General features: G+C 48.7%; 11 protein-coding genes across 11 annotated transcripts; 7 read left to right on the top strand and 4 right to left on the bottom strand.

Annotated features, from left to right (window-relative positions):
- Positions 1-368: 368 nt before the first annotated feature.
- BP5553_07248 (Uncharacterized protein) lies at positions 369-1,174 on the bottom strand (the record flags this gene model as incomplete). The annotated part of the gene is made up of 3 exons (XM_032015871.1): positions 369-464; positions 514-836; positions 979-1,174. 3 exons carry the CDS (start codon positions 1,172-1,174, stop codon positions 369-371), a joined length of 615 nt encoding a protein of 204 aa, XP_031868140.1.
- Positions 1,175-1,725: 551 nt separating this feature from the next.
- On the top strand, positions 1,726-2,758 carry BP5553_07247 (Uncharacterized protein; the record flags this gene model as incomplete). Its single annotated transcript, XM_032015870.1, has 2 exons — positions 1,726-1,734; positions 1,817-2,758. 2 exons carry the CDS (start codon positions 1,726-1,728, stop codon positions 2,756-2,758), a joined length of 951 nt encoding a protein of 316 aa, XP_031868139.1.
- A 2,300-nt stretch (positions 2,759-5,058) lies between these two features.
- Positions 5,059-6,913, top strand: BP5553_07246 (uncharacterized protein; the record flags this gene model as incomplete). Its single annotated transcript, XM_032015869.1, has 4 exons — positions 5,059-5,118; positions 5,177-5,472; positions 5,543-6,467; positions 6,542-6,913. 4 exons carry the CDS (start codon positions 5,059-5,061, stop codon positions 6,911-6,913), a joined length of 1,653 nt encoding a protein of 550 aa, XP_031868138.1.
- A 553-nt stretch (positions 6,914-7,466) lies between these two features.
- Positions 7,467-7,925, bottom strand: BP5553_07245 (uncharacterized protein; the record flags this gene model as incomplete). Its single annotated transcript, XM_032015868.1, has 1 exon — positions 7,467-7,925. The coding sequence occupies one exon, from the start codon at positions 7,923-7,925 to the stop codon at positions 7,467-7,469; it is 459 nt and encodes a 152-aa protein (XP_031868137.1).
- Positions 7,926-8,298: 373 nt separating this feature from the next.
- Positions 8,299-8,695, top strand: BP5553_07244 (uncharacterized protein; the record flags this gene model as incomplete). Its single annotated transcript, XM_032015867.1, has 2 exons — positions 8,299-8,604; positions 8,645-8,695. The coding sequence occupies 2 exons, from the start codon at positions 8,299-8,301 to the stop codon at positions 8,693-8,695; spliced, it is 357 nt and encodes a 118-aa protein (XP_031868136.1).
- An 836-nt stretch (positions 8,696-9,531) lies between these two features.
- BP5553_07243 (uncharacterized protein) lies at positions 9,532-11,420 on the top strand (the record flags this gene model as incomplete). Its single annotated transcript, XM_032015866.1, has 2 exons — positions 9,532-10,011; positions 10,062-11,420. 2 exons carry the CDS (start codon positions 9,532-9,534, stop codon positions 11,418-11,420), a joined length of 1,839 nt encoding a protein of 612 aa, XP_031868135.1.
- A 398-nt stretch (positions 11,421-11,818) lies between these two features.
- On the top strand, positions 11,819-12,538 carry BP5553_07242 (Uncharacterized protein; the record flags this gene model as incomplete). The annotated part of the gene is made up of 1 exon (XM_032015865.1): positions 11,819-12,538. The coding sequence occupies one exon, from the start codon at positions 11,819-11,821 to the stop codon at positions 12,536-12,538; it is 720 nt and encodes a 239-aa protein (XP_031868134.1).
- Positions 12,539-14,743: 2,205 nt separating this feature from the next.
- On the top strand, positions 14,744-15,545 carry BP5553_07241 (uncharacterized protein; the record flags this gene model as incomplete). The annotated part of the gene is made up of 5 exons (XM_032015864.1): positions 14,744-14,795; positions 14,927-15,018; positions 15,079-15,102; positions 15,161-15,291; positions 15,365-15,545. 5 exons carry the CDS (start codon positions 14,744-14,746, stop codon positions 15,543-15,545), a joined length of 480 nt encoding a protein of 159 aa, XP_031868133.1.
- Positions 15,546-16,663: 1,118 nt separating this feature from the next.
- On the top strand, positions 16,664-18,036 carry BP5553_07240 (malate dehydrogenase; the record flags this gene model as incomplete). The annotated part of the gene is made up of 7 exons (XM_032015863.1): positions 16,664-16,679; positions 16,738-16,769; positions 16,860-16,970; positions 17,031-17,118; positions 17,180-17,642; positions 17,695-17,839; positions 17,896-18,036. 7 exons carry the CDS (start codon positions 16,664-16,666, stop codon positions 18,034-18,036), a joined length of 996 nt encoding a protein of 331 aa, XP_031868132.1.
- A 907-nt stretch (positions 18,037-18,943) lies between these two features.
- BP5553_07239 (uncharacterized protein) lies at positions 18,944-19,968 on the bottom strand (the record flags this gene model as incomplete). Its single annotated transcript, XM_032015862.1, has 4 exons — positions 18,944-19,081; positions 19,149-19,238; positions 19,351-19,468; positions 19,649-19,968. The coding sequence occupies 4 exons, from the start codon at positions 19,966-19,968 to the stop codon at positions 18,944-18,946; spliced, it is 666 nt and encodes a 221-aa protein (XP_031868131.1).
- Positions 19,969-20,916: 948 nt separating this feature from the next.
- On the bottom strand, positions 20,917-23,018 carry BP5553_07238 (WD40 repeat-like protein; the record flags this gene model as incomplete). The annotated part of the gene is made up of 5 exons (XM_032015861.1): positions 20,917-21,147; positions 21,200-21,670; positions 21,719-22,637; positions 22,696-22,777; positions 22,889-23,018. 5 exons carry the CDS (start codon positions 23,016-23,018, stop codon positions 20,917-20,919), a joined length of 1,833 nt encoding a protein of 610 aa, XP_031868130.1.
- Between the last annotated feature and the right edge of the window lie 927 nt (positions 23,019-23,945).

Genomic DNA, 23,945 nt, shown 5'->3' with positions numbered 1-23,945 from the left:
CCAAAACGAACAGCCACTATACCTTAAAGTTTTAATAATGCGACCCTCTATATCTTCAATCTTTGAATAAATAATTAGCGCATTGAAATAGGGCAGACAAAAAGCCCATTGAGCTTAGACACCTTTTATCAAGATACAAAGGACTATTAGCGATATACTTTCCTAAATAGCTGGCAGGATGAGTAAATTTGACTTGTAGAAGTTGAATTCTTGATAATGTTCCGGTTTAGATTATGTGCAACGGCTGCCAGCTCTCTAGAACAGGAAACTCTCCGACGCAATGAGCCAGCTCTTTGGCGCAGACAGGGAAGATAGTTTCGCATTTGAAAGTAAGGAAACTTCATTCTAATACGACTCCTTCTTTACCCTTACAATCTATCAAGTTTCACCACAAATGACTCCAGATCTCCCAGCCTGCCGTACAATTCCTCCACCTCGCTCCTCTTTAATACGCGGTCTCTCCCCTATACACCAGTTAGCTAATATCTTACCAGAGTCCCCCAAGATACTTACCGATTCACTCTCCCAGCCTATAGCACCTACGAAAGTCCTCTCATTCAAATTCACACTCACCCCACTCAAACTCTTCACCTCCCCAACACCCTTCACAAAGTTCCCCCAAGCCCCCTTAACCTTCTCCTTGTTCTCCTTATGATCCCCAATCTTTACCTTGAAGACCTCGGTCAAAGCACATCCAAATACGGATCGAGGCTCAACGTCGGTGTCGTATAGTTGTGGGGACGTAGCCGCTGTTACTAGTGATATGAAGCTATTTCTAAGGGCACCAAGTTCGTCACCGGTAACGAAGGTTTGGAAGTCTGAGACTGCGTTCCATCCTATATTTGGCTTTCGTTAGGACTGTATTTTGAGAAGGAGGACACGACAGAAATTGAGTAAATTGTTTCCCAGATGTTGATTCTTTCAGCAGCTAGAAAGAAGGAAGGGAGGTTTCGAGAATGAAGCAGAAATTACACATACCCACTACCATGACAGGTTGGAAGATAGAAGAGACATCTGAGTTATTAGAACTCAACATCATCCTAGAAGTCCGCATTTTCATCCCCTTTTTCCCGCTGAGAAGCGCTGCTAGGGTGGGCCAGAAGGTTTTGATGTAGGCTTCACGCGTAGCTTCATCTTGCTTAAAGGGGAGGATGAGGAGCTCCAGGATCGGCATTTTGTAAGATCGTTGATTCGACGTTCAGATGCTGTGTGGTTTAGAATAATGTTAAAGAGATATTTATAGATAATGACTTCAGAAGAGGTGAGAAGGAGCAAATGCCTTTATACAGCAGCATTTCAGGAATCTATCTCTCCCGGGAGACTCGGGATAAATTCATCCATCTTCCCTACGTAAAAATCAAGTAATCCCTCATTAGTTTCGTCATTTCATCAATTCAGAGTCGTGGTTGTAAGACAACCTTCCGATCTCATAACCCGGACAAAGTACCCCTGTGCGGAATTCCGCAGAGGCGTCTAAAGACCCTACTTTGACCCCTGGTAAGCCTCGTATCGTACGAAAGACCCCGCATCATCATTGCCTTTTTCAACGACACTCCTACCTCCAGCAGCGAACCGTAGAACCACGCAAAGAGAAAAGATCAAAGATTATGAATACGAAGATTGTGAATTATAGCCAGACGAGGAGAAAGGCGTGCGAAGGATGTGTCAAGGCGAAGCGAAGGTGCGATTTGATAGTCCCGCGTTGTGGCAGGTGTGTGACCAGAGATGTGGAGTGTGAGTATGTGAGTTGTGTTTTTTAACTGAAAGAGAATTATTGAATAGGAATATAAGCAAATTTTACTAAAATGGGTAATAGGTGAGCGGATCTAGTGGCGAGGAAGACGAAGCTTTGCAACCGGCATACTCCTCCCAGGGCTCAGTAATCGTCCACAATATCGCAAAAGACCTTCGCACCGTTTTACAACTCCCAACCGACGACCTACCTTTCAAGTCCTTCCACATACCATCACGCGTCGTCACCTCCCCCCTCCACTTCCTCTACCTAACCGCCTACTTCCGCAGTAGCATCCCTTCCCTCGCCCTCCATAACCGCACCTTCTTCATCCACCGCACCTTTCTAAGCCATCCAATTCCCCCGCCCCTCCAATCTGCACTCTCCACCTGCGCCCTCTCAACCCTACACTCGCCCTCCACCTTCTCCATCCTCGCCTCCCACCTCAGGACCCTCATCGCCTCCTCCTATACAACCTTCTACTCCCCCACCGCAATCCTACACTCCGTCCAAGCCCTTATCATATTCCAAACTATCCGTCTCCTCTCTTCAGACCATCAGCACATCTTCGACGCCGAAACTGACTTCCTCCGCCTCAATAAATGGACAATCACCCTCCAAACAGCCTACTTCTCCTTACCTTCACCTTCTACTTCATATGCGGAATGGATCCTGAAAGAAAGTAGCCGCCGCACGATCCTTACATCTGTGCTCCTGAGATCTCTATACTGCACCACCAAAGATGGATATACGGAATTAGTCCCCTTGTTAGGTTCGCTGCCGGTGTCGTTAAATGGGGGGCTTTGGGAGATGGACGGGGAGGAAGGGGAGTGGGAGCCAAGTTGGGGGGAAGAATTAGGCACGTATTGGGAGTATGTGGTAAGGTGGAGTAAGGGGGTTGTCGGAGGGGAGGGGCGAGAGAAGGATGATTTTGAGCGGGTTCTGTTGTGCTTAGAGGAGGACGGGAGGGTTGGGGATGCGGGATCGGAATTACTTAGGAGTGTGAGATCTGGCGGATTTTGCTAAATGGCGAATTTTGAGGCATGCGTCGATCATATTACTCTGTCTGCTATATATAGTACTATTTTTTTTGTTTTAGGGAGTTTATATCATCCAACAACACTACGGCACGATTGATCTGCTTCTTACTCTTCGACATAAGGGCTACCCGAGAGACCCCTAGACCCCCTTTTGGTCGACAGTGGGCTGCTCCTTCTGAATTGGTAGTAGGCTATCATCAACTGACACTTCCTTGAGGAGGTCTGATACAGAGCTTGAAACATCGACGTCACGCCTCTGGATAATACTTCCATTAAGCTCCATGCCAGAACGTCCCTATACAATAAATTATTCTGAATATTCTAATTCGACATCAATCGAGTTCGATGGATTGCTTGGGGAAACATCTTACCGGATGATTATTACAAGTTGTCTAAAGAGCTACAATAATTTATGGCTGTTCTCCGTATATTTGTTTGCGTAGTTCATACCTACCCAAGCCCCAATACCAAATACTAATACAGCAACGAAGGCAAGTACACTGATAAGCTGGCCTAAACTTGCGAGTACAGCTTGGACTTGCTGAGTGACACTCGCTCTTTGGCCAGACTGAGCTATGGTATTCGTAACTAGGGCGAGACGCCCAGTAATCTAGGAGAAGATGAAGGAAGAACGAAGTGGAAGCGGAAGTCGTTGTCCGCGGTGGACGTGGAAGTGGAAGACGGTAAGGAAAAGACACAGGGTAATCTAGATGGAATTTTTTTCGAGTTTATATTTAACAAAGGTGAACTGTTTGAATGGGAGAGAAGATGAACTTGTTACCACACAGCCTGGAGGCCGTGCTTCTTTCTATATCGTCCGCCGTAACTCCAACGGCAACAATGAGAACTGCGCAAACATCGCACTTCCCGTGCTCTTCAACCTCCTTCCTTCCTGTATCATCTATGTCATATAAATTATGTCGAAGCCGTAGCTTTTTGCCTTCGAGTCCATCTTCTTTGTTTTGGTCAAATGCACTTGCCATTGGGTACAACAGAACTGTTTGCGAAAGGACTTCCGATTTTGCGAACGAAATCGAGAGCTGATCGAGAGCTGATCGAGATCTTTGATTAGTTGGAAGCTTGTAAATTCAAAGTTAAGGTGGGTCTCTGTCAAATACCAAGGTCGTGGTATATGGAAAACAGCTGTACCTATTCGCTCCTCACCCTTTGGTCGGAACGAGCCAGAATCATATCCAGAACTAGTCGCTACACCTTTCGAGGCAGATCGAAGCCTGTTTTCACGGCAATGCCCTTTTGTCGGTTAATCGAAGGACCCTTTCCCAAAGTAAGGGGTAGCGGAGCTTGGCAGAGCTTTCAACGGGGTACTCTAGTTATTCAGCTAGCTAAATTATCGCAGTTGCTTTAGTTATTAAAAATGTTATCTTTTTACGATCTAAAACTTGCTGATCTAAACGCCGATTTCTACCGGTGTTAGTCCTATCCTTAGGTAGTATTCCACCTTTGACGCTAGCCTCTATAGAGTAAAGGAGACAGAGTTTATATTATCTAAGCTGTAATAGTACTAATACAAAGTACTTATGAGTCCAAAAATAAATTATAGAGTATTTAATAAGATACAAGTTTTGCTTCTTACTATATACTAAGCTAATGGTAATATAATATATTATTAAATAGTTAGTTTATTTTATGTAGTATTAGAAAAGAGTTATATTAGTTTAAGAAATAAGCTAGTTTTTAAAAATCGAAAATTTAACTAGTATCTACCCGAATGGTACCTGAGGTAGTAATATATATTATACAGGAGTTATTCGGCTAATCTATCTATAGAGTCATGTGCCTGTTCTATGGTGCCTATCTAAAAAGGCACCCGTAAAAGAAGTGGCACCTTTTGTGGGAGCCGGGCTTGGGATCGCGCGAAACAAGAGTTGAAGAGGCCTCCTGAGTCCTGGCAGATGATGGATTTTCACGATGTGTAACAAAACGGTTGAGAAATAGGTCAAATCACGTGATTCCGACTTGAGTACCTTATATTTTGCGTGCGACTGATATAGTATCAGATGTTCTATCCCATTTATTTCGTGGCTACCTTTAGCTCCCTGTCTGATGCCATCGGCTGCTCTGGGTCCATACCGTGTCTGGAATTATTCGGAAGATCGTAATACGAGTACTTGGCATCTAGCCTTTAATTTAGCCTACGAAGTATTTCCGTATTAGCCCAACTATTTCCAGGACCCCAACCTCAACCTCTCAACTTCAAGCTCTATATACTAGCTGGCTATCTCTCGACTTCAACTGTACTTCTCTTCCGAAATTCCGAGCTTTCCGATGTCCGAGTCTCTGTTTGAGCAGCTGCCCACCAAAGCGCTCTCTCAGATTGTTGAAGCGGTAAGCTGAGGTCCGAGGATAGATATCCCTATTACAGCTGGGAACTAAACGCACCCAGCTGGAGAACACGTCTCCTTCTTCAGTCTTCAATTTACTATTTATAAAAGCTAGCAAAGCAGCTGCAGAGCGTGTGATTTACAAGTCAATCACACTCCGAGGGCCACACCCCACCAACCGATCACCATGGTCTCGCACAAAGTGCCTCATCGACCGCATCGTGGATTCCGATGATGTAGTATCATCCTATATCTATGAGCTAGAGATTGATAATTGGTCTGGGCCGTACTTTCCTGAGTTTGATGAGGCTGTACTGGAGAAGATCCTGCGGAGTCTGAAGGCGCTTCATAGTTTCAGGTGAGCGCTCGCGTTACAGCTGCAAGATAGTTAGATCTATGCCGATAGCCAATATTGACGCCGTTCATAGCTGGAAAACAGAGCGTTTTATCCCAAAAAGCGTAAAAGCTATATTTCATGCTCGTTTCCCCTCCGCTCGTCTTTGCTACACCAACACAAGCAGAGGACGAGATGCTAACGCTGGGAGAGAATACAACATGGTGATGGATCTGGAAATCCTAACATCGCCTCAACTACACAGCCTTTCATACACCTTCCTCAAAGAAGACAGCGGTTCATCCCGCTCCGAATTGCCAATCATGGCACGCATCATGACTGCCAGTAAGAATCTTCGTATCCTCCGTTTTGTGTGTGAGCCCGACAGGCGATTCCACTTTGAGGATTACTATGGATTTTATGAAAGATTCGGCTCTGATGGACACGGTTCCAAAAATCTACCCTTCAGCGCATTCACACTAGACGACCAACTAGAGCCTCTTGAAGAACTTGCATTCAGCTCCGATCCTCTACGTGCCGAGTCCTTCTATGATTTCTCGGATAGCCATTGTAACGCCTGGAGATATTGTATGGACTGGAGCAAGCTGCGGACTCTTGACCTAGGTGGTCAAGGCCCCTCCCCCTTTTTCGAAATCTTCCGTGGCTACGTGCCCAACCTGAAATCACTGAGTTTTACCCTTACGCGCGGTGGTCTGCCAAACATCGGTGTCGAAAATGTGCGTATTATAGGAAACTTCCTGGATTCGATCAATGGACTTGAACAACTGTGTGTCACAAATGCTACGAATGGATTCTTCCCTATTTTGTGGTCTCATGTCAAGAGACATGGGCCTACTCTGAGGACTCTTAAGACGAGTAATGTGCTGAATGCCACGTGGAAATGGACGGAGCCGGCTTTGCTTGAACTACTACAGTCCTGTCCGGAATTGACGGAATTGACAGTCGATGTAGAGCTAGGACGTGGGATACAGCCGAATGGTGAGAAGGAGTCCGTTTGGGTATGTTACTAGATCTCCTGCCTTGAGAATAGCTGCAACAAGAAGCTGAGGTTACTAACTATGCCGACTGCTAGCCCAAACGATCCTTCTCCACCCTAAGCCAATTCACCCTGCTACGTACCCTGCATATCGCCATTGTACTCGACAATCCAGAAACTAGTCCCGGGGGTTTAGCAGCCGCCAGCACTCTTGCTACTGATAGTTTTGTCGACTTCTTTCGGCACAATCCACTAAGCCGGTTGAGAAGTCTCCAGCTCACAGCCACGAAAGCAGAATATGCTCCTATCCAAGAGATTTACTACTCTATTGTAGTCATAAATGTAAAAAGGCAAGAGAGGGATGATGCGCCGAGTCCTATCAATGGGGGATTCGAGGTGGAAGCTAAGCGGAGGGATGGTAGGAGTGGTTTGTGGGAGAAGTTGATGCTTGAGATGAGAGGTGGATAGTAGATACCTAAGGTAGGTATATATATATAATAAAATAGATCGATTTGATCAATTTAATGCGATCTGCTAACATACTAGCAACTTTGATGCAATCCGCCGATACGCTGCAAATTTGATACAACTTTGCGCAGGAGTGAGCGAAAATGATGGACATGAGCCAAAACGGCGATTCGTCAATTTGATCAAAATGATACCTTGCGAAATCATAGATGAGAGAAGTCGAGCTGCTCGAGAATAGTGAAAAATTCCGCCTACTGATTGCGGGCAGTGCGGGATCTCTTCACCAGTAGAAAGGCTTCGCAGGGGAACCAGCAGGGCACCTAGATCGAGTTGAACGGCTGTTTGGTTTCGAGCCCGAATCATTGAATTATGCGCCTCACTTCGATGCCGGATACGATCGAGGAAAACCTTATAGGCCAAAAATAGGGTAAGTGCACATCGCCTAGTTACAGATCAACATCAGAACGTCTTTTCTGCCGCTTGGGATTCCGTCGCCGGCTAAGTGCCGGCATTTGTCGAGCCTCAAACTGACTGACTAGTTCCATTGCACTTCCTAAGTCTGTCTTCCGGATCCACTGGTCGTCTCTTTGCGCTTGACGGTCAGCTTTCTGGTATTGAAGGAGGAGGCCATGCGTTTGTGGTAAAGGGCAATTTCCTCCTCTCCCAACTCTGCAAGCATTTCTCGAATGGAGGGCTCAGTAGGGCAGGCGGATTGCTGGCGATCCTGCCTCTTGTGAACAGGTTTCTTTGACGGCTGGCTGGAGGCCGGCGCCGCAGTGGTCTTGCGTTTCTCGGGGGCTGGTTCATCATCCGAGGAACCATCCAAAGTAGTCATTCGTCTGTTGCTGGATATAATTGGAGCCTCCCGAGAAATTCCAGCAGTTATGCCTTGTCCACCTGTATTGGCCATGTTTCCTTCAGAAGCCGGAGGGTTGCTGGCGGCGGAATCATATACTGTGGAACCCCAATCCCGACCCCGTGCTCTGGCCTCTGCATGCGCCATCGCATCCATATCAAAGCTGGATTCAGTGGTAGAGGCTTTAGCATCGCGTATACCTCAATTTCAGTCAGACATCCGCGACTTCAATGCCTCAATTTCGGTGAGATATTTGCACGACTTGAATACCTCAATTTCAGTGAGATATTTACACGGCTTGAATCTCTCAATTTCGGTCAGACATAGAGGATATGGCGGCGGGAGGGAGGCCCTCTAGTACTCAGGCCTCGGTCACGGAGTACTATGGCCTAACAGCTCGAAGTCTTCACGTATCACGGCACTAATTGATATCTTCAATGAGCATAGAGATATTGATCCAGCATACTCTGTGCTCATATTCGATGAGATTATCTACTTCTTGGACATTGTTCAAATCGCTTTCGAAAACATGTACGATCCTGTCGATTGTCTGCGATACGACGGCCGTGAAATCCCTGAGAAGCGCACCGCTATTCTGCAAGGCTTTGAGAAAGCTGCTGGATCAAAAGTCCTCTTAATCTCAAGAGCAACTGGAGGGGTCGGTTGGAACATTGCTGCAGCTAGTGTCGTCATTCTCTGCGGTCCATGGTGGAAGAGTCAGTGGGAGCACTGGGAGCAGGCTATTAAACGTGCCCATCGCCCTGGCCAGACTAGAGAAGTACTTGCCAATAAAATGGAGGCTGATAATTGCGCTCTGGAGGGTTACAAGGTGGGTGTACGTGATAAAAAGAACAGCACAATTCCCATATTGTTAGTTGATATCAGAGGAAAGATGGGGTCCTGCCAAAGGTCTGGGACAACCTTGATTATGTAGTTAAAGGCTCTCGCAGATAGCAACGAAGAAAGTTTCAGTACGTTTTGAGGCTCTACAAAATCGTAGTGTTGCAGAACTTAATTGCAGAGAAGTTGAGGGATCATATTTGCGGCCTTAGGCCATTTATGCAGCGCGCCAGGCACTCAGTTGTATTTACCCGGTGGCCTCACGAGTTACCACCATCAAATCATCAAATCAATATCAATAAATACATTCTTATCAAGATTCCATCGGACATATATACGAAGTATATTATGTGCTATGTACCTGCACACATGTGGAGGTCAATCACCAGGTCACAAATTGCTCAAGATCCCACCAGATCAGGGGTTTAAACGCGCGGTTGGGGATTTGATGTTGGAAGGTAGGTGGGCTGCTAGCACGGCGTATGCTTTTGCTCGACGTGACCTAAGGAGAGAGCGCTGTGGCGCTACCTACCGCGCCTCTCAAGCACTCAGCGCCTCAGCCTCATCCCAATTCAGTCGCCAGTGCTTTTATTTGCTTTTTAATTCTAAAAATAGGTATTTGTTGTTTCCGATCTTGGCCCAGCTTTCTTGCGGTTAGACACTATCTGCGGCTCTTATTGTCACACTCCCCCTGCCTCCCTCAAGATCCTAGGTGTTTTGATTGAGTATGTTGATATGCTATATTCTCCTCTCGTCGTTCAATCCACATACTACCCTTCGATTCACTATACAGCTCTAGACGAGCAACAACTTAATTTATATGTACACCCACCCAGCTCTCATGTATCTATATTATCCTACCATTATTACCTCCTAGTCGGCACCTTGTCTCGCTGGCGAGTGCCCAAGCTAAGCCCCAACTATGGGTCTCCCTATATTCGGCACGAGCAACTACACTTCAGCTCAGTGGGTGCCAGAGCCAAATAGGCGCGGAACCTGGGACCTCGTGCAGTCATGTGTGTTGACACTCGGTCTTTGTATATACAGCGCCTTCCATCTCAATGTCTTTCACCGGGAGTGCAAGTGGTGGATTCGGTTTCTTGTCCAGACTAAATGGCTCGTGGTGGCATTGCTTGCGCCTGAGTTTATAGTGTTTAATGCTTGGGCCCAGAGACGGCAAGCTGTTCGGATAGCGAAGATGCTGCGAAAGCGTAGTGGGCAGGAAGAAGTTGGTTCGTGGTTTACCAGGTTATGCAAGTATTTTCGAAGGAAACTCAGGTTGCTCGATCAGGAACGCGGCCAGCAGCCAGCTGCGGTACAGAATCAGCAGCAGGATGGGCCACAACTACCGCAAACAACCGACAAAATAGAAAAGGTCCAGGACACTGCCATCTCATTACAGGTGCGACAGGGAGACCTCCATTGCTAGCCTTCCAAGCTTACTTAGAATAGGAGGACCCGTCTCCAAATATCCCCGAGGAAAGATTCGAGCTTATCCACGGTTTCCTAATAGTAATGGGGGGCCTTCTTGTGGATATGTCGGGAGACGACGAAAGGGTATGGCCGCAATGGTGTAACACCCTCACTATGACACCCGCCTGCGCCGAAGAATGCCTGGGGAAGAGTGCTTTTGAAGACATTGACCTTAGTTTCTTAACTCGAGAGAAGATCAATGCTCGGCAGAAAGTAGACCATTTCGCAAAGACTCTCATCGTCATGCAAGCACTGTGGTTTTGTATACAGTTCATCTTTCGAATTTGCCAATCGTTGCCAGTCAGTCTCTTGGAACTCAACACCTTCGCACACTCTCTTTGTGCTTTATTCATTTACATCCTATGGTGGCACAAACCTGGCAGCATAGATGAACCTTTTATTATACATACAGGACAGTCGTCGGCATTGAGAGACCTTTGCGCTGCGCAATGGACTCTTGGGGCATCCGGCAAATTTTACGAGGGACAAAAGGTTGTTACGAAAGACCCCAAGAAACAGCAAGAACAGCAAGACTCCCCCTGGACACCTATGTTTGTGCATGGGGGATCCGAATTTACTCTAAACTTCTTTCGCGGTAGAAGGGGGATAACGCTCTGTCCAGGTAGTGGAGAGGATTGGTATATATTCAACCACAAGGACAGATGGTTCTATTTTCCGCATCTCCCAGAAACGGATCGGTTCAACCTGCGCGTATGTGGGCACGATCAAAATCCCACAGTACGGCTCGAGCCCGGGAAACCCATCCCTGGAACATCGATGCACCTTAGCCCTCGGTTCGAGTCATTGGAACTTGATACGATCACCCTTGAGCGATGGAGGCGAGCCCTCAAGTCAGAGGCATACAATTGCAATTACACGGTTTGGCTTCGCGATAGGCAACCTAACTTTTCCTGGCCACGTGGACTGGATAGTGACGATGGCCCTGCCATAGGCGAGGAACTGATGAAATCCTTGACGATGCTTACAGTTACAAGCTTGTTTTATGGAAGCATACATATGCTGGCGTGGAATTCTAACGTCCTCAGGACCACCGGAAAGGACCAAATATTCTGGAAACTCTCTTGCTTACAACTCATGGTCCTTGGCCCTTTTGCCCTGGCAATTTGGACCGGTCTGAAAATGCGTGGCTCTGATGCTCACCTTCGCCTCAATCAGGCTTTGAGCATAGGCTTCTCTGTATTGGGGATCGTCGTGTTTCTTTCGTATATGATGTCAAGAGTGTATCTGGTGGTCGAAATAATTATCGTCTTGCCCTATGTAGACCCTCGAGTCTACGAAATGCCAGACTTTGCCGTTTACTGGCCGCATTTTGGATGAAGTTGTTGATAATACCCAGGAGTAACCTTATGTACCACGAATTAGACGAATAGATGAATTGACGAAATTGACATATTAAAATCATTTATTAAAAACACCTAATGAGCCAATGGCATTAAATTCCCATACTTTCACATGCTGTCTCAATATGCGAAATTGTAGTGAGGTTGGGCCAAAGCCCCTTTCCGCGTCGCTTGGACTGCTCGGCTCGAGCCGTCTGCCTTGCCCAAAGCTTGACTTCTAGGCATCGTCACCATCCTTCCCCCAGCCATCAACAGCTGCTGAGTCCTGGACTCCTGTGGTCAACAACGTGCGTCGCCCTTTATTTCATGCATCCATTTGCATCGCTTTTCCGCATACCATCCAAATTACGCAGGAGAGCTCGGCGCTCAAGGGCGATGGCAATATTTGTCGTAGTGGCGGTTATGAGCATCTTCCTCGGGCCATTCTACTTCATATACAAACCGCCGTCCTTTCTTATACGCTATTTCCAAAGCCGATGGCCAGATGTCCTCTGGCACGTCCCGACGGCTTCGAAAACAATTGCTCTCACGATCGACGATGGGCCATCGGAATACACACGCGCGATAATGCAGGTCCTCAAAGCCAACGATGTCAATGCAACATTTTTTATAATCGGGTCGCACGTTGATGGCCACGAGAAGGTGTTGGAGGATTTAGTACGCGATGGGAACGAGTTGGGGAATCACGCCATGTACGATGAGCCTTCGAAGTCTTTGACAGATGGCGTTCTCATCGAACAGATCGAAACCGTGAAGGAGATGATTCATGACGTGTATACCGCTGTTGGCGTGGACGAACCCACGGATTATTTTAGACCCGGCTCAGGTTTCTTCTCCCAAAGGATGCGCACCGTTTTGCAAAAGTTGGGATACCGAATGGTTCTTGGGAGTATCTATCCGCATGACCCGCAGATTCCCTTTTGGCGTATCAATTCGGCTCATATACTTAGTATGCTGCAGCCGGGAGGTATCATCATCTGCCATGACAAGAGGAGCTGGACGGTTCCTATGCTACAAAAAGTCCTTCCTGAGATCAAGCGCAGAGGCTACCGTGTGGTTACTGTCACTGAACTCTTGAAGGAGACTAGGGGATAATGTTGATAATGATTGTGTGGCGCTTATGGGGCGTGGCCTTTTCTGGATTTCAAGGGGGGATAACGGAGTATAGAATTGTATGACGAGTTACGACTGATATGATGGAATAACGGAATATAATAATACCCTTTGCAACGCTATGCTGTTGTCTTCTGTTTTTTATTGCGGCGAACTCGAAGGCTGAATTGCATGGTCTAGTATCTATAGATTTCTAGAAACACACTAGGAAATATGAAGCTCTTGAAGGGTGCTCTACTCGTACACAAGGAGCTAATTAAAAGTACGCTATGTAGACTATAAACCGGAAACTCATTGGGATGGTTCTCGTAGGGTTGAAATATTTCTGAAATCGATTGATATGGGATGAACGAAGAATCTTGATATTTGATGCTTTAAATTTGAGCAAAATGTAAAATCTTAATAACTTCCACATCATGGACATATCTAAAGCCATTTACCAAGCTCCATTAGCAAGGGGAGATAATTACTTACGGGTCACAATTAATGAAGGAATTCAAAAACACATAGTGCTTGGAGCTGGCTATCTTTTCGGATCAGTGCTTGCCTGCATCCACAAAATTTATAGATCATATGCCGCTCGTATTAGACTATCGATGTCTCGTAGACTTTCCGCTCTCCCGTGAAAATACATATATGCAATACATGCCATCCCCATGCCGCCGCCATTAAACAAAGGAAACGATAACCATAAAACATAATGCTACCCCGCTAATGTAACGCCTATAACCCGACCGCCAAGATTTCCTAGGAAAAGAACATAAAAATGAGTGTGGAGATGTTTTGGGTATAATATAGCTGATGGGACAAGTCTCGCCCGTCTCCGGATTTGCCGGGAAAGTGGTGCGAGGGCAGAAATTCGATCTGTAGGCTCGTAAGTGCCTCATCGCGACGTCAAGCAGAATAATTCTCGGCATCCCATATCCTGTCCCATATGGTTTCGTCTTGTGCCATCCAGCGCCCCTCTAATGCAGGGCGCTTTCTCATAATATAGGGCCTCCCGAGTGACTATATTGTGCACATCCCTAACAGTCCGAGTCTATCGTCCCCAGCCTTAACCTAACAACTGCCCCTATGAGAAACTGACGAACTTCGGGTCCCTCGGCCGTCCATCGGGCCCAATATTATTCTTCGCAAACCGGCCCTCTGTATATATCCTCCGGGCCTCGTCGAAGTTCACCCTCCGTTTCTTCATGATCTTCATAATCTCCTTTTTGCTCGCATTATCCAAGCCTGCCCTGGAGTCTCCCGCGGCGACATTTCCCGAGAGGTCAAAGGCCGAAGATGATAGTCCGGATTCTATGTCGCCAGCGAATGTGGTTGGGAGGCGAGCGTAGATGTATGAGGAGCCGGGTATGGAGGGGACATGTGGGATCCAGCGAGAACGTGTGAAGAAGAGGGCTGCAGCGAGTAAGTTAGCATATAGTGGGATATGATGATGAATGTATATATGAAGTGGTTAACCTAACCTGTTGCAAAGACTAGAATGGCTAGTACCGTGCTGTAGAGGATATAGACCATCTTCGATGGAAGAACCCCGGAGGCTCCCAGGGTAGAGAAAAGACTTCGATAAGGGGTGAAGAAGAAGGGGCGGATTCAAATCCACATAGACATATCGTGGGATGATCCCTTTCGGATTGATCTGAGACGGGGTCGATGCGACGATACGATTAATCGATGTCTCTACTACGTAGTACGTAGCAGTGGCGCTGATCTACGGCGTACTATAGGAGGAATAACACTGCATACTATTCATTACTAAGCTATTCCTGCGTTATCGCCCTTCTATACAATTCTCTATACAATAAAGATAACCCTACTATAATTACTTATCAAGTCTGAACAGGAGAAGCTTGTTCAAGGGACAACCTTACTTTACGACGGTTAAATGTTCTACAAATGTTGACACTCTCTGGAAGTCAAAGCTATCGTAGGGAGTTCTCCAGAAAACCACCGATTTGTTCCTATAGTACGCCATACTGATCTCTCAAGATGGTCAGCCTCAGCCACGTTGAGTCAGCATGTGTGGCGGAGGCCGATGTCCCATAAACGGGTTAGCTTCCCCGCTGCTAGGAAGAAGCGAAGTCGGCTATGATTGGTTGTGAGCGCCCACAGAACTTTTGAATATTGACACGGAGTCGACGAGAACGAGAATTTACCAATTCGACAATACACAACATTGGAAAAATGGCATACCACTCGAGCCAAGTGTCTGCGGACTTGATCTGGGAGATTACCCGTACGTCTTTTCTCCTCATGGGATTTTGTGGGCAGGATTGTGCCGGCGAGGGAGGGACATGGACCGGGAAATGCTGCGAGCGCAGGTCAAATTCGACACTGATGGAGGCTGATGATGAATTTGGATTATAGGAAACCAGAATGCTTTCCTCGTGCACCGCCCACAAGGAGGGATCCGGTTCTCCCGCGATCCTCTCAATTTGACCAATGTCCACAGCCGCAAGGTATGCATTCTAGAATCTTGAATCATCACGTATGGCATGGGCTAATATATCTCCCTACAGTATGCTGGATATGTCAACGACAAGGTGCGCACATTCTCCGAGAGAAACAGTAAATACCACGATCAATACTGATAGTAGACAGGCCGTTGGAGTTGTCCCAGCTGAAGGCGATAAGGGAGGCGTTACTTTGATCACCAAGAAGGCCAACACCACGCAAAAGCCAGCAAGCCAGGCCAACAAGATCACAATCGGCGCAAACAAGTCAACCAGAAAGTATGTGGATATAATCTTCAAGTATACCTCCGTCATTTGAGAACTGTTCTGACTTGGCTTGCCATTCTTACAGGACCTACAAGACCGTTGCCAGCAAGGTCGCCAAGTCAGGATACCGCGCTGATCTACGCGCCGAGGCCGTCTCCCGCGCATCCGCCATCCGGAAATCTCAGACCCCCAAGAAGGACCTCCCAGAGAAGAAGGCCCGAGGCGCAAAGGCGAGAAAGGCGGAGGAGGCTGCGAAGGAGGAATAAGTGTTCATAGATCACGGGGGGCCGGAAGGACATGACGTTTGATAGTCACGAATAGAGCTCAATCCTAGGAGTTATGCTGAGGTTATGGTCAGCAAACAGGTCATGTGGGATAACACATTGCAAAATTCCTCGAGTCTTATTACATCTCAAGGGACGTGATTTCATGGCAGAAATGACGTGCATGTATTTGGCATTGTCAGGCAGAATCTGAGCACAATGAACCCAGCCCCTGTGATTCTCTTGTCTTCCGAACTACATGTCCATGCCGAGCCCAAGCTACAATAATAGGCCCGGTAAGTCGAACTACCGGCATGTGAAGAGGAGTATCCGGGTGAGTTTCCAGAATATCTACGGAATCGTCATATGGCTCCATACAGTAGCTGAGGGAATATAGCCCGATCTGTCCCGATATCGTGTTGCCTCGGTCCGTACATGGCTTCGGGCAGCAGGAGAAGGTACAGTACTTACCTGCATTGCGTGATGTAAAGTAAACAGTCCGCATTTTCACAAGGTCCATGTTGTGGTATTGGTAACTGTTAGCATTGTCATTTTATATCACAAAAACGGGAGCCTACAGCCCAGAGCCTGGAGCCTATAGCCAACCCACCTGGCTTGTAATAATAAGTGTAATACACTACACTACAAGCAGACTACCACTAATAATATCACTAATAACATGTTAATATCCTTCCTCGAGCTGCCGACCGTCCCCCTCATGGAGAAGCGAGCAAATCAGAGTCTTCAGGTATCGTGGGGGGCGGATCAATTGTATTACTGTGCAGCGTGCAGCGTAAAGCGTACAGCGTACAGCGTAACTCTAGCTCTCTCCAGTTTACTAGCGGAGTAGCGGAGTATTGTCCACCACCCCTCCTCCGTTTAACGGTTACGCGCTGGAATTTCCCATACACACTCCCACTCCCACCCACCACACAACAACCCTTATTATTCTCTTCCATAATAACCCTTTGTCCTTCTCCAAATCTCTCTCTCTTTCACAGAAACTATTACAAAAGGTATAACCACACCTAACATTTTCCATCGGAGAGCAAACCTCTCTAGTGCGGGGTATGTTTTGACCTCAAGCAGAAAGCCCCTCGCTCACCGACACATCCGCAAACATGGGAATCAAGGCTGGTAAGTCAACAACTACGGGGAATAAAAGTATCAGGAACCAATTCTAACGTATATATAGTGGTTGCTGGTGCTTCCGGAGGAATTGGACAGGTACGTTGCAACAGATCTGGAGTTGGACATGATATCCTCCATCCCTCCGGTTTCGGAACGCTTTGCTAACAATTTCTCTCTGTACAATAGCCATTGTCCCTCCTTCTCAAGACTTCACCTCTTATCAGCGAGTTGGCATTGTACGATGTCGTGAACACCCCAGGTGTCGCCGCTGATCTTTCCCACATCTCCTCCCCTGCCGTATGTATAACCACAATAAGAAGAAGAAGCCTCTCTAGCATAGGCTAATGCGGGTTATAGAAAATCACTGGCTATCTTCCCAAGGATGATGGCGCCAAGTTGGCATTCAAAGATGCAGACCTCATTGTCATCCCAGCTGGCATTCCCCGTATGTTTCAACCTGGTTCGAGAAAGATATGCCTGAAGCAGCTCTAATGGCGGTGTAACAGGCAAGCCAGGAATGACTCGTGACGACCTGTTCAACATCAACGCCGGTATCGTCAAGGGCCTCATCGAAGTGATCGCTGAGGTTGCACCAAAAGCCTATATCCTCATCATCTCCAACCCAGTCAACTCGACCGTCCCCATCGCCGCAGAAGTTCTCAAGGCCAAGGGAGTCTTCGACCCCAAGCGCCTCTTCGGTGTCACCACCCTCGATGTCGTCCGCGCCGAGACATTCGTTGCTGAGATCATTGGCACAAAGAACCCACAAGACCTGTACATCCCAGTTATTGGCGGTCACTCTGGAGAGACCATCGTGCCTCTTTTCAGCCAGGCCAAGCCTGCCGTCAACATCCCAGCCGATAAGTTGCCAGAGCTGATCAAGCGTGTGCAATTCGGCGGTGACGAGGTCGTCAAGGCAAAGGATGGAGCTGGATCTGCTACCCTTTCCATGGCATATGCTGGATACCGGTATTTAACCTTGTTCTAGATGAAGGTGCTTATTCAGCTGACATTGGAATAGCTTCGCCGAGGCCGTCCTCAAGGGTCTTTCAGGCGAGAAGGGCATTGTCACCCCAACATTCGTCTACCTGCCAGGTATCCCAGGCGGTGATGAGATTGTCAAGGAGACCGGCTGCGAGTTCTTCTCCGTTCCAGTCGAGCTCGGCGTAAGTACCCCCCCATTTCTCGACCCGTTCTTGAACCTGTACTAACGGCTACATAGACTACCGGTGCCGAGAAGGCTTTGAACCCATTGGCCAGCCTGAATGAGGGCGAGAAGACCCTCCTCAAGGCCTGCGTGGAAGGACTTAAGGGCAACATTGAGAAGGGTGTTACCTTTGCTCACAGCACACCTCAAAAGTAGTCTCCCCCTGCATATCCACCTGTACCTCCCCATTCTTCTCCGTTTCTCTCCATCTCTAAGCAGCAAATCCATCATATTTGTCTTCTCCACAAAAGTGCATCCTATCACAGCGGGGATGGTCTCAAAAGGCCTAGTTCCCGCTACCCCGCGATCACCCTACTTTTCCCTCAAATACTTGGCTTTTCTTTCTCCGCTTTGTAAAGAAACCCCTTGACTGATCGTTGGCGCTTCCATAGATAGACTCTAGATGTTTCCTCTGGGGTTAAATGTGTGTGTTGTTTTCGGAGATAATGCCTCAAAACTTCATTTCTTCTTCCCCTTTCCTTTGAACGACCAGGGGGGGCGGGGTTGGTTTGGACGTCCTTTCTCATTCGTGCTTTTCGATGGATGGACGAACTTGAATGATTAGGGCTTGGAGTCTTACGGGGGTGAGGGAGGGGGGAGGGGTGGGTGGATTCATCAGGGATAGTAAGAATACGAATTTTGATGGCGATGTTTCCTTGGGACATGCAAAAATACAAATGTTCACAAAGCAAAAGAGTACAAGATAGCCTGCGTTGTTTGAACCCCACTGTTTATGTTACCCTATGCCGGTTCCCTCTGCCCGGGGAACGGGGTTGTGAGGCACAGGCTTCTGTATGTATCTATGTACCTCGTCTTGCCATATAAGGATCTTCCGATATCCCATAAAACTCTAATTCCCCATATATCTGATGCCCACCCTATCCAACGCCGATTTTATGCCGCTAAACCCGCTAAATAGAAACCCCATTCTGCACTTCCCTGCCCGCCATAAAATTAAAATAATATAAAAAGGTCCCGGAGCATTCTTTTCACACACTTTGCAGCATATCAAAAGAAAAAATGCCTAGGACCCAGACGGTTACTGCGAAAATACACCACACCCCTACGCCTTCCCCGCAACGCCCACACTCTTAATCTGAAAAGTTGCTCCGGGCAACTCACTCGTCTCGGCCTGCACCGTAGCGTTGATGCCCATGCTAGCGAGCGCGCCGCGGATGATGCCGCAGGGGAACCAGAGGAACTGGTTTTTGTGTTAGCCGGTGTGGCCTGGGGGCAACTTGGGAACGGAAGGGAAGGGAAATACGTACAGGTTGGGCCCTCACAACAGCTTGTCCACCAGCTTCCGTGCTCATGCGTGAGAATGGCCGGAAGGAGTTGTCTGTTAGGACATAGACACCCTATATGCCAGAGTCAGAGTGTTAGCATTGTATCATATCATATATCGCACCACCTCATTCCCCCCACCCAAAACCCAACACCCCAAACAACCAGGACCACAGAACAACTAACCCTATGATTCGTCTTCAAATTATCAATCTGCTTCCTAAAAACCAGCATCCACAGATCCTTACACAGGAACTTAATAACATCCAGCGTATCCGTGAAACGGGGACGGTCTTTTGAGAATCTGTGGGGGGTTCTTATTAGCTTTTTTTTCTTCTTTGTTCTGCTGTAGGAAACCCTTTTTATTTTGGGGCGTAGGAAGAGGGGTACTTCTAACAAGCAAGCAAATTTCCCAGAAGAAGAAAATTGGGGGATAAGAGGAATAAGAGGAATAAGAATAAGACGAAGGACGAGGAACACAAACCTCTCAACCAACCCCTGCCCAACCCTATACCCCAACATCTCCAACCTAAAAAACACCGCGTCCCTCTCCTCCTGCTCCTCCTCCTCGCTCATCACCCTTCCCTCCGCAGCCCCAGCCCCAGCTCCAGCCCTCCGCGCCTCACCACCACCACCGCTGCCTTTTTTCCCCTGTGATGATGTGCTAGAGTAATCCACCTCTTGGACTATGCGCCATGCCATGGGGACGAGCTCGATCATGAGGAGATCGAGACAGGAGGAGTTGAGGAAGGTGGCGGAGGGGTCGGAGGCGTTGTAGGGGGGGAGAGGGGAGTCGAAGGACATGTTGGGTGGTTTGGGTTGGGGTGGGGTAAGCGTAAGGGATCGTGGCGGGTGCTGGGATGGGTTGGATGTGGTTCTTGTTTTGAGGGGTTCTTGTAGCTGCTGTCTCTCTGTCTATCGATTGTCTAGCCGTGGTTATGTTCGCTGCTTTGCTGGTTGTTCGCTGTGGACTTGCCTGTTGTGCGGGAGGTCGATTGGAGCTTCGGGATTGCAGATGCGCGGGTTATGTATATTTCGTATGTAATGTAAGTCTTCCAAACCCAAGTCGCGGTATCGAATTGCCCGTTCTATGCGCAGCAGAATGGAAGTGGTGAGCAGTGAGTGAGAGTGAGAGAGCTTGGTTATGTAATATACGTATCCATCTCTCGATGTTCTGGGGTCGGACTCGGAGCTTTGGGAGCTTCGAGTTTTGCCGAGATGTTTCGGTCGGTCGTCGTGAGTGAGCAAGAAATACAAGGAACTTCTTCCGTAGGATTATTTATTACTGTATAGACAATTACTTAAGACGAGCGACCTACCATATAATATTTTCACTTTTCTTCTCTGGTAATAGACAGACATTTAATTTTAAAAACTTTCAATTTTGCAAACTGTAGTACAAGTCGCCCACGCACACAATTTACCTGCACCTTTCTTTCATGGCCATCTTCCCTCTCGCACTTTTTTTCATCAAGATGGGGCCGAATAGGCCAACAAATAGGTACACACACACACACACACACAAACAGACAAAATAACGGGGGAAACAAGACATAGAAAATAAAAACTAAAAGTATAAAAAAAAAGCATAAAAGTTCTGGAACAGCCATCAAAGTCTACAAGATAGACTAAACCATCATCCCTGGAAGCCGAATCCCCCCAAGTGCGCCGACCAGTTCGCCCATTCGTCCTCGCGTACAAAACATTTCATTTTAGCAGCCTTCCCCTTTCAGGGTGTTGAAAGAAGTCTCCTTAGGGGATGTATGGCTTATAACTCCAGATTCTTGCCCTCATGTCTCCGCTGCCAGTGGCGAATGATCCGCCGCTTGGACTTGGTGCCACCGAGATGACACTGTTCTTGTGGCCTTGCAACATGAGTTGAGTGTTACCAGTTCTGGGGTCCCAGAATTGCACGCCGCGGTCCTTGGATCCGGAAAGAACCCAGTTTCCGTCGGGCGTCAGAGCAACGGACAGAACGAAGTCCTTTTAAAACGTTAGTAGAGAGCATATTTGTGAAGCTAATAAATGAACGTACCTTGTGACCCTCGAAGGTCCTGATGCAACGTCCACCCTTTGGTGCATTGCTGGGATGCCCACCCCGTGGAGCAGCAAGCTCCCACATCTTGATAGTCTTGTCCAAACTTCCAGATACAAGATCCTTTCCGTTTGGCGCGAATGCGACCGAGTACACGGAATCCTTGTGGCCATCGGGACCCTCAAGTCGCTCAACCAAGTAGCCCGAGACGGCGTCCCAAACACGGACACTCTTATCCAAAGAACCAGCGGCAACAAGCTTGCAATCAGGAGAGATGGCAACAGTAGTAACGCCGTCTTCAATGCTAAGGGTGAGGATATTTTGGCCTTCGTTAATATCCCACAGGCGCACAGTACGATCGCCACTGCCGGAGGCAATGGTACGTCCATCACGAGCAAAGTCTAATGAGTAGATATCTTGTTCGTGGCCAGCAAATGTGTTGCGGATGGTTCTGGAAGCAATATCCCAAACCTAATATGATTAGCACACCTGACTAAAGTTCACGGGGCAGCTACTTACTCGGATCAATTTGTCCTCGGCACCAGTTGCAAGATATCTTCCATCCGGGCTGAAGCAGACGCTTCTGATATAGAGATCGCCAACCGAGTCAACACTCTCGTCCTGCAGTACGCAAACCTTCTGTCCTGTTATAACATCGAAAATTTGGGCGGATCTATTGCAGCCGGTTGCAACATGCTTTCCGTCGTGGCTGAATCGAACGCAGCAGACGACACTCTCATGCTGAAGGGTGTGAACGAGGTCAACATCAAGAACCCGCGGAACTTCGGGGTTGAAGATCGCAAACCAATCCGCATCAACCTTCTTCTGGTGGGCGGGCAAGCGCTCCAGGTCTAGTTCGGCAAGAGCATTGCCCACTCTGAACTGAGGATGTGGAGGAGGGCCTGGGTGGCCGACTTGCGGCGAGACTGCAGATCTTGGGTCTCCCGGATATGGCATTGGCTGATTCAACTGAGGCGTCGCCGGGCCGCCAGGTCCACGAGTGAGCACGCGACCTTTGCCTGGGCCGGGAGATGATGTAGATTGAGGAGGCTGCGCGCCATAACCATTAGGCGCCGGTCCCTGTGGATACCCAACACTTGGGAAAGGAGGAGGTGGTGGTTGCTGCTGTTGCTGCTGCTGCTGTTGTTGTTGGGGAGGTCCCGGGGGAGCAGGCGGAGGCGGGGGCTGCGGCATCTGGTGCTGGATAGGGGGATGCTGATCTGATTGCGGTGGCGGGGCAAGACCTGGACCTCCTTGGCCTCCTTGACCTGCCATTATGCCACCGAATAGATTGCTAGGGCCATGGCCGAGCGATGGTGGTGCTTGGGAGGGACCAGCATTTTGCGGTGGAGGTGGTGGGGGACCAATGCCTGATGGACGAGGATTTGCTCCTCGAGCTTCCAGCTCGCGATGAAGGCTTCGAATCTCGTCTTCGTACCTGTGGTGGGGCTAGTTAGGTTCCGTCTTGATTGGGGTGATGATGGGAAAGAGCTTACTTCTGCTTCAAAGCCAGATGTGTCTGTTCCATCGCATACACCTTCTCGCGAACCATGGCCATCTCGTTGATTTGCTGTGTAACTAGAATACGGTCAGCTAAAGCTACCTCGGGGGGAGCTCCAACGAAGCAACGAGCAGGGAGCCCCCATCTCTCCGCCTGCGTTGGGGGGAATGATATTCTGGGCGACTAACTGGAGTGTTCGGCCTCCCCACTAGCTCGAGCATGGCTTTCGAACTCGGCGCGAATGCCATCCAGCAACTCATTGAGCCGGGCGTTGCTCGCGGCTGGGCCCATGCCCCGATGCGGGTTGTACATCGACATCGTTCGCGATCGATGGCGAGTTGTTGATGGCGGGAGAGAAGGGTTCGCGCGTCGCAAGATGGATGGGGTGATGTTGGCGTCTCAATTGCGCTTTCGATGATGGGGCGCCTCCGTTAGCTGTGACAGCGACCGACGGGGATCAGTGCGCCGCAGACCGCGACAGGTTTCGTTTCGTTTCGTTTCGACGGGCGGATGAGGTGCAGCGAGGCTTCAGACGACACTGAATCTATGGGATGAAGCTATAGGTAAATCGGCTGGCGGGGGTGGTGGTGTTGTTGAGGATTGCACGCGCAGTCTGGATCTCGAGATATGGCTCCGTGTCGCAGAGGTCGGACTGGCGGGCGGCGCCAATTACGAATACGGCGTAGGCTTTTTTCGCAAGCAGCGAGACCGGTCGTCGCCCACGGGATAGAGGGAGCCGCGGGATGGATGCGACGGTGAAATCCACAGAAGATTCTTGTGTAGAGAACCCCGAGGGAGGTTGGGGATGAGGGCGTAGAGGAGGGCGGGAGGATGGGTGTGGAGGAGGAGGAGGAGGGAAGATGGAGATGGAGATGGATGGAGATGTTTATTAGACGAAGGGGAAGAGAGCGAGAGATGCCACGCCCACGCCCACGCCCACTGCGACAGCGTCGTACACCTAACAACCACACACCCTCACCTTCACCCTCACCCACCATCCGCTTACCGCCTACCGCGCACCGCTTAAGTTACCACTTACGGCACACCCGCAGCGGCCCCTCAACTCACCTAACCCACGGAACGCGACAGGGGGGCCTTGGCAGGAGCGTCCGAGCGTCCGAGCGCCTTCGTTTGTCAGGCGAAGGGGCGCAGGGTTCCAGGATCCGGGTCCCGGGGGGGGTTGAAAGGCGTGGATGCGCTGCTGCGGTTGGTGGCGGCGGCGGGAACCGGGGGTGCGAGTGGGTG

Source organism: Venustampulla echinocandica (assembly GCF_003357145.1).
Source record: "Venustampulla echinocandica strain BP 5553 chromosome Unknown scaffold_5, whole genome shotgun sequence".
In the NCBI taxonomy this organism is placed as follows: Eukaryota; Fungi; Ascomycota; class Leotiomycetes; order Helotiales; family Pleuroascaceae; genus Venustampulla; species Venustampulla echinocandica.
This window is presented reverse-complemented; position numbering and strand designations above follow the sequence as displayed.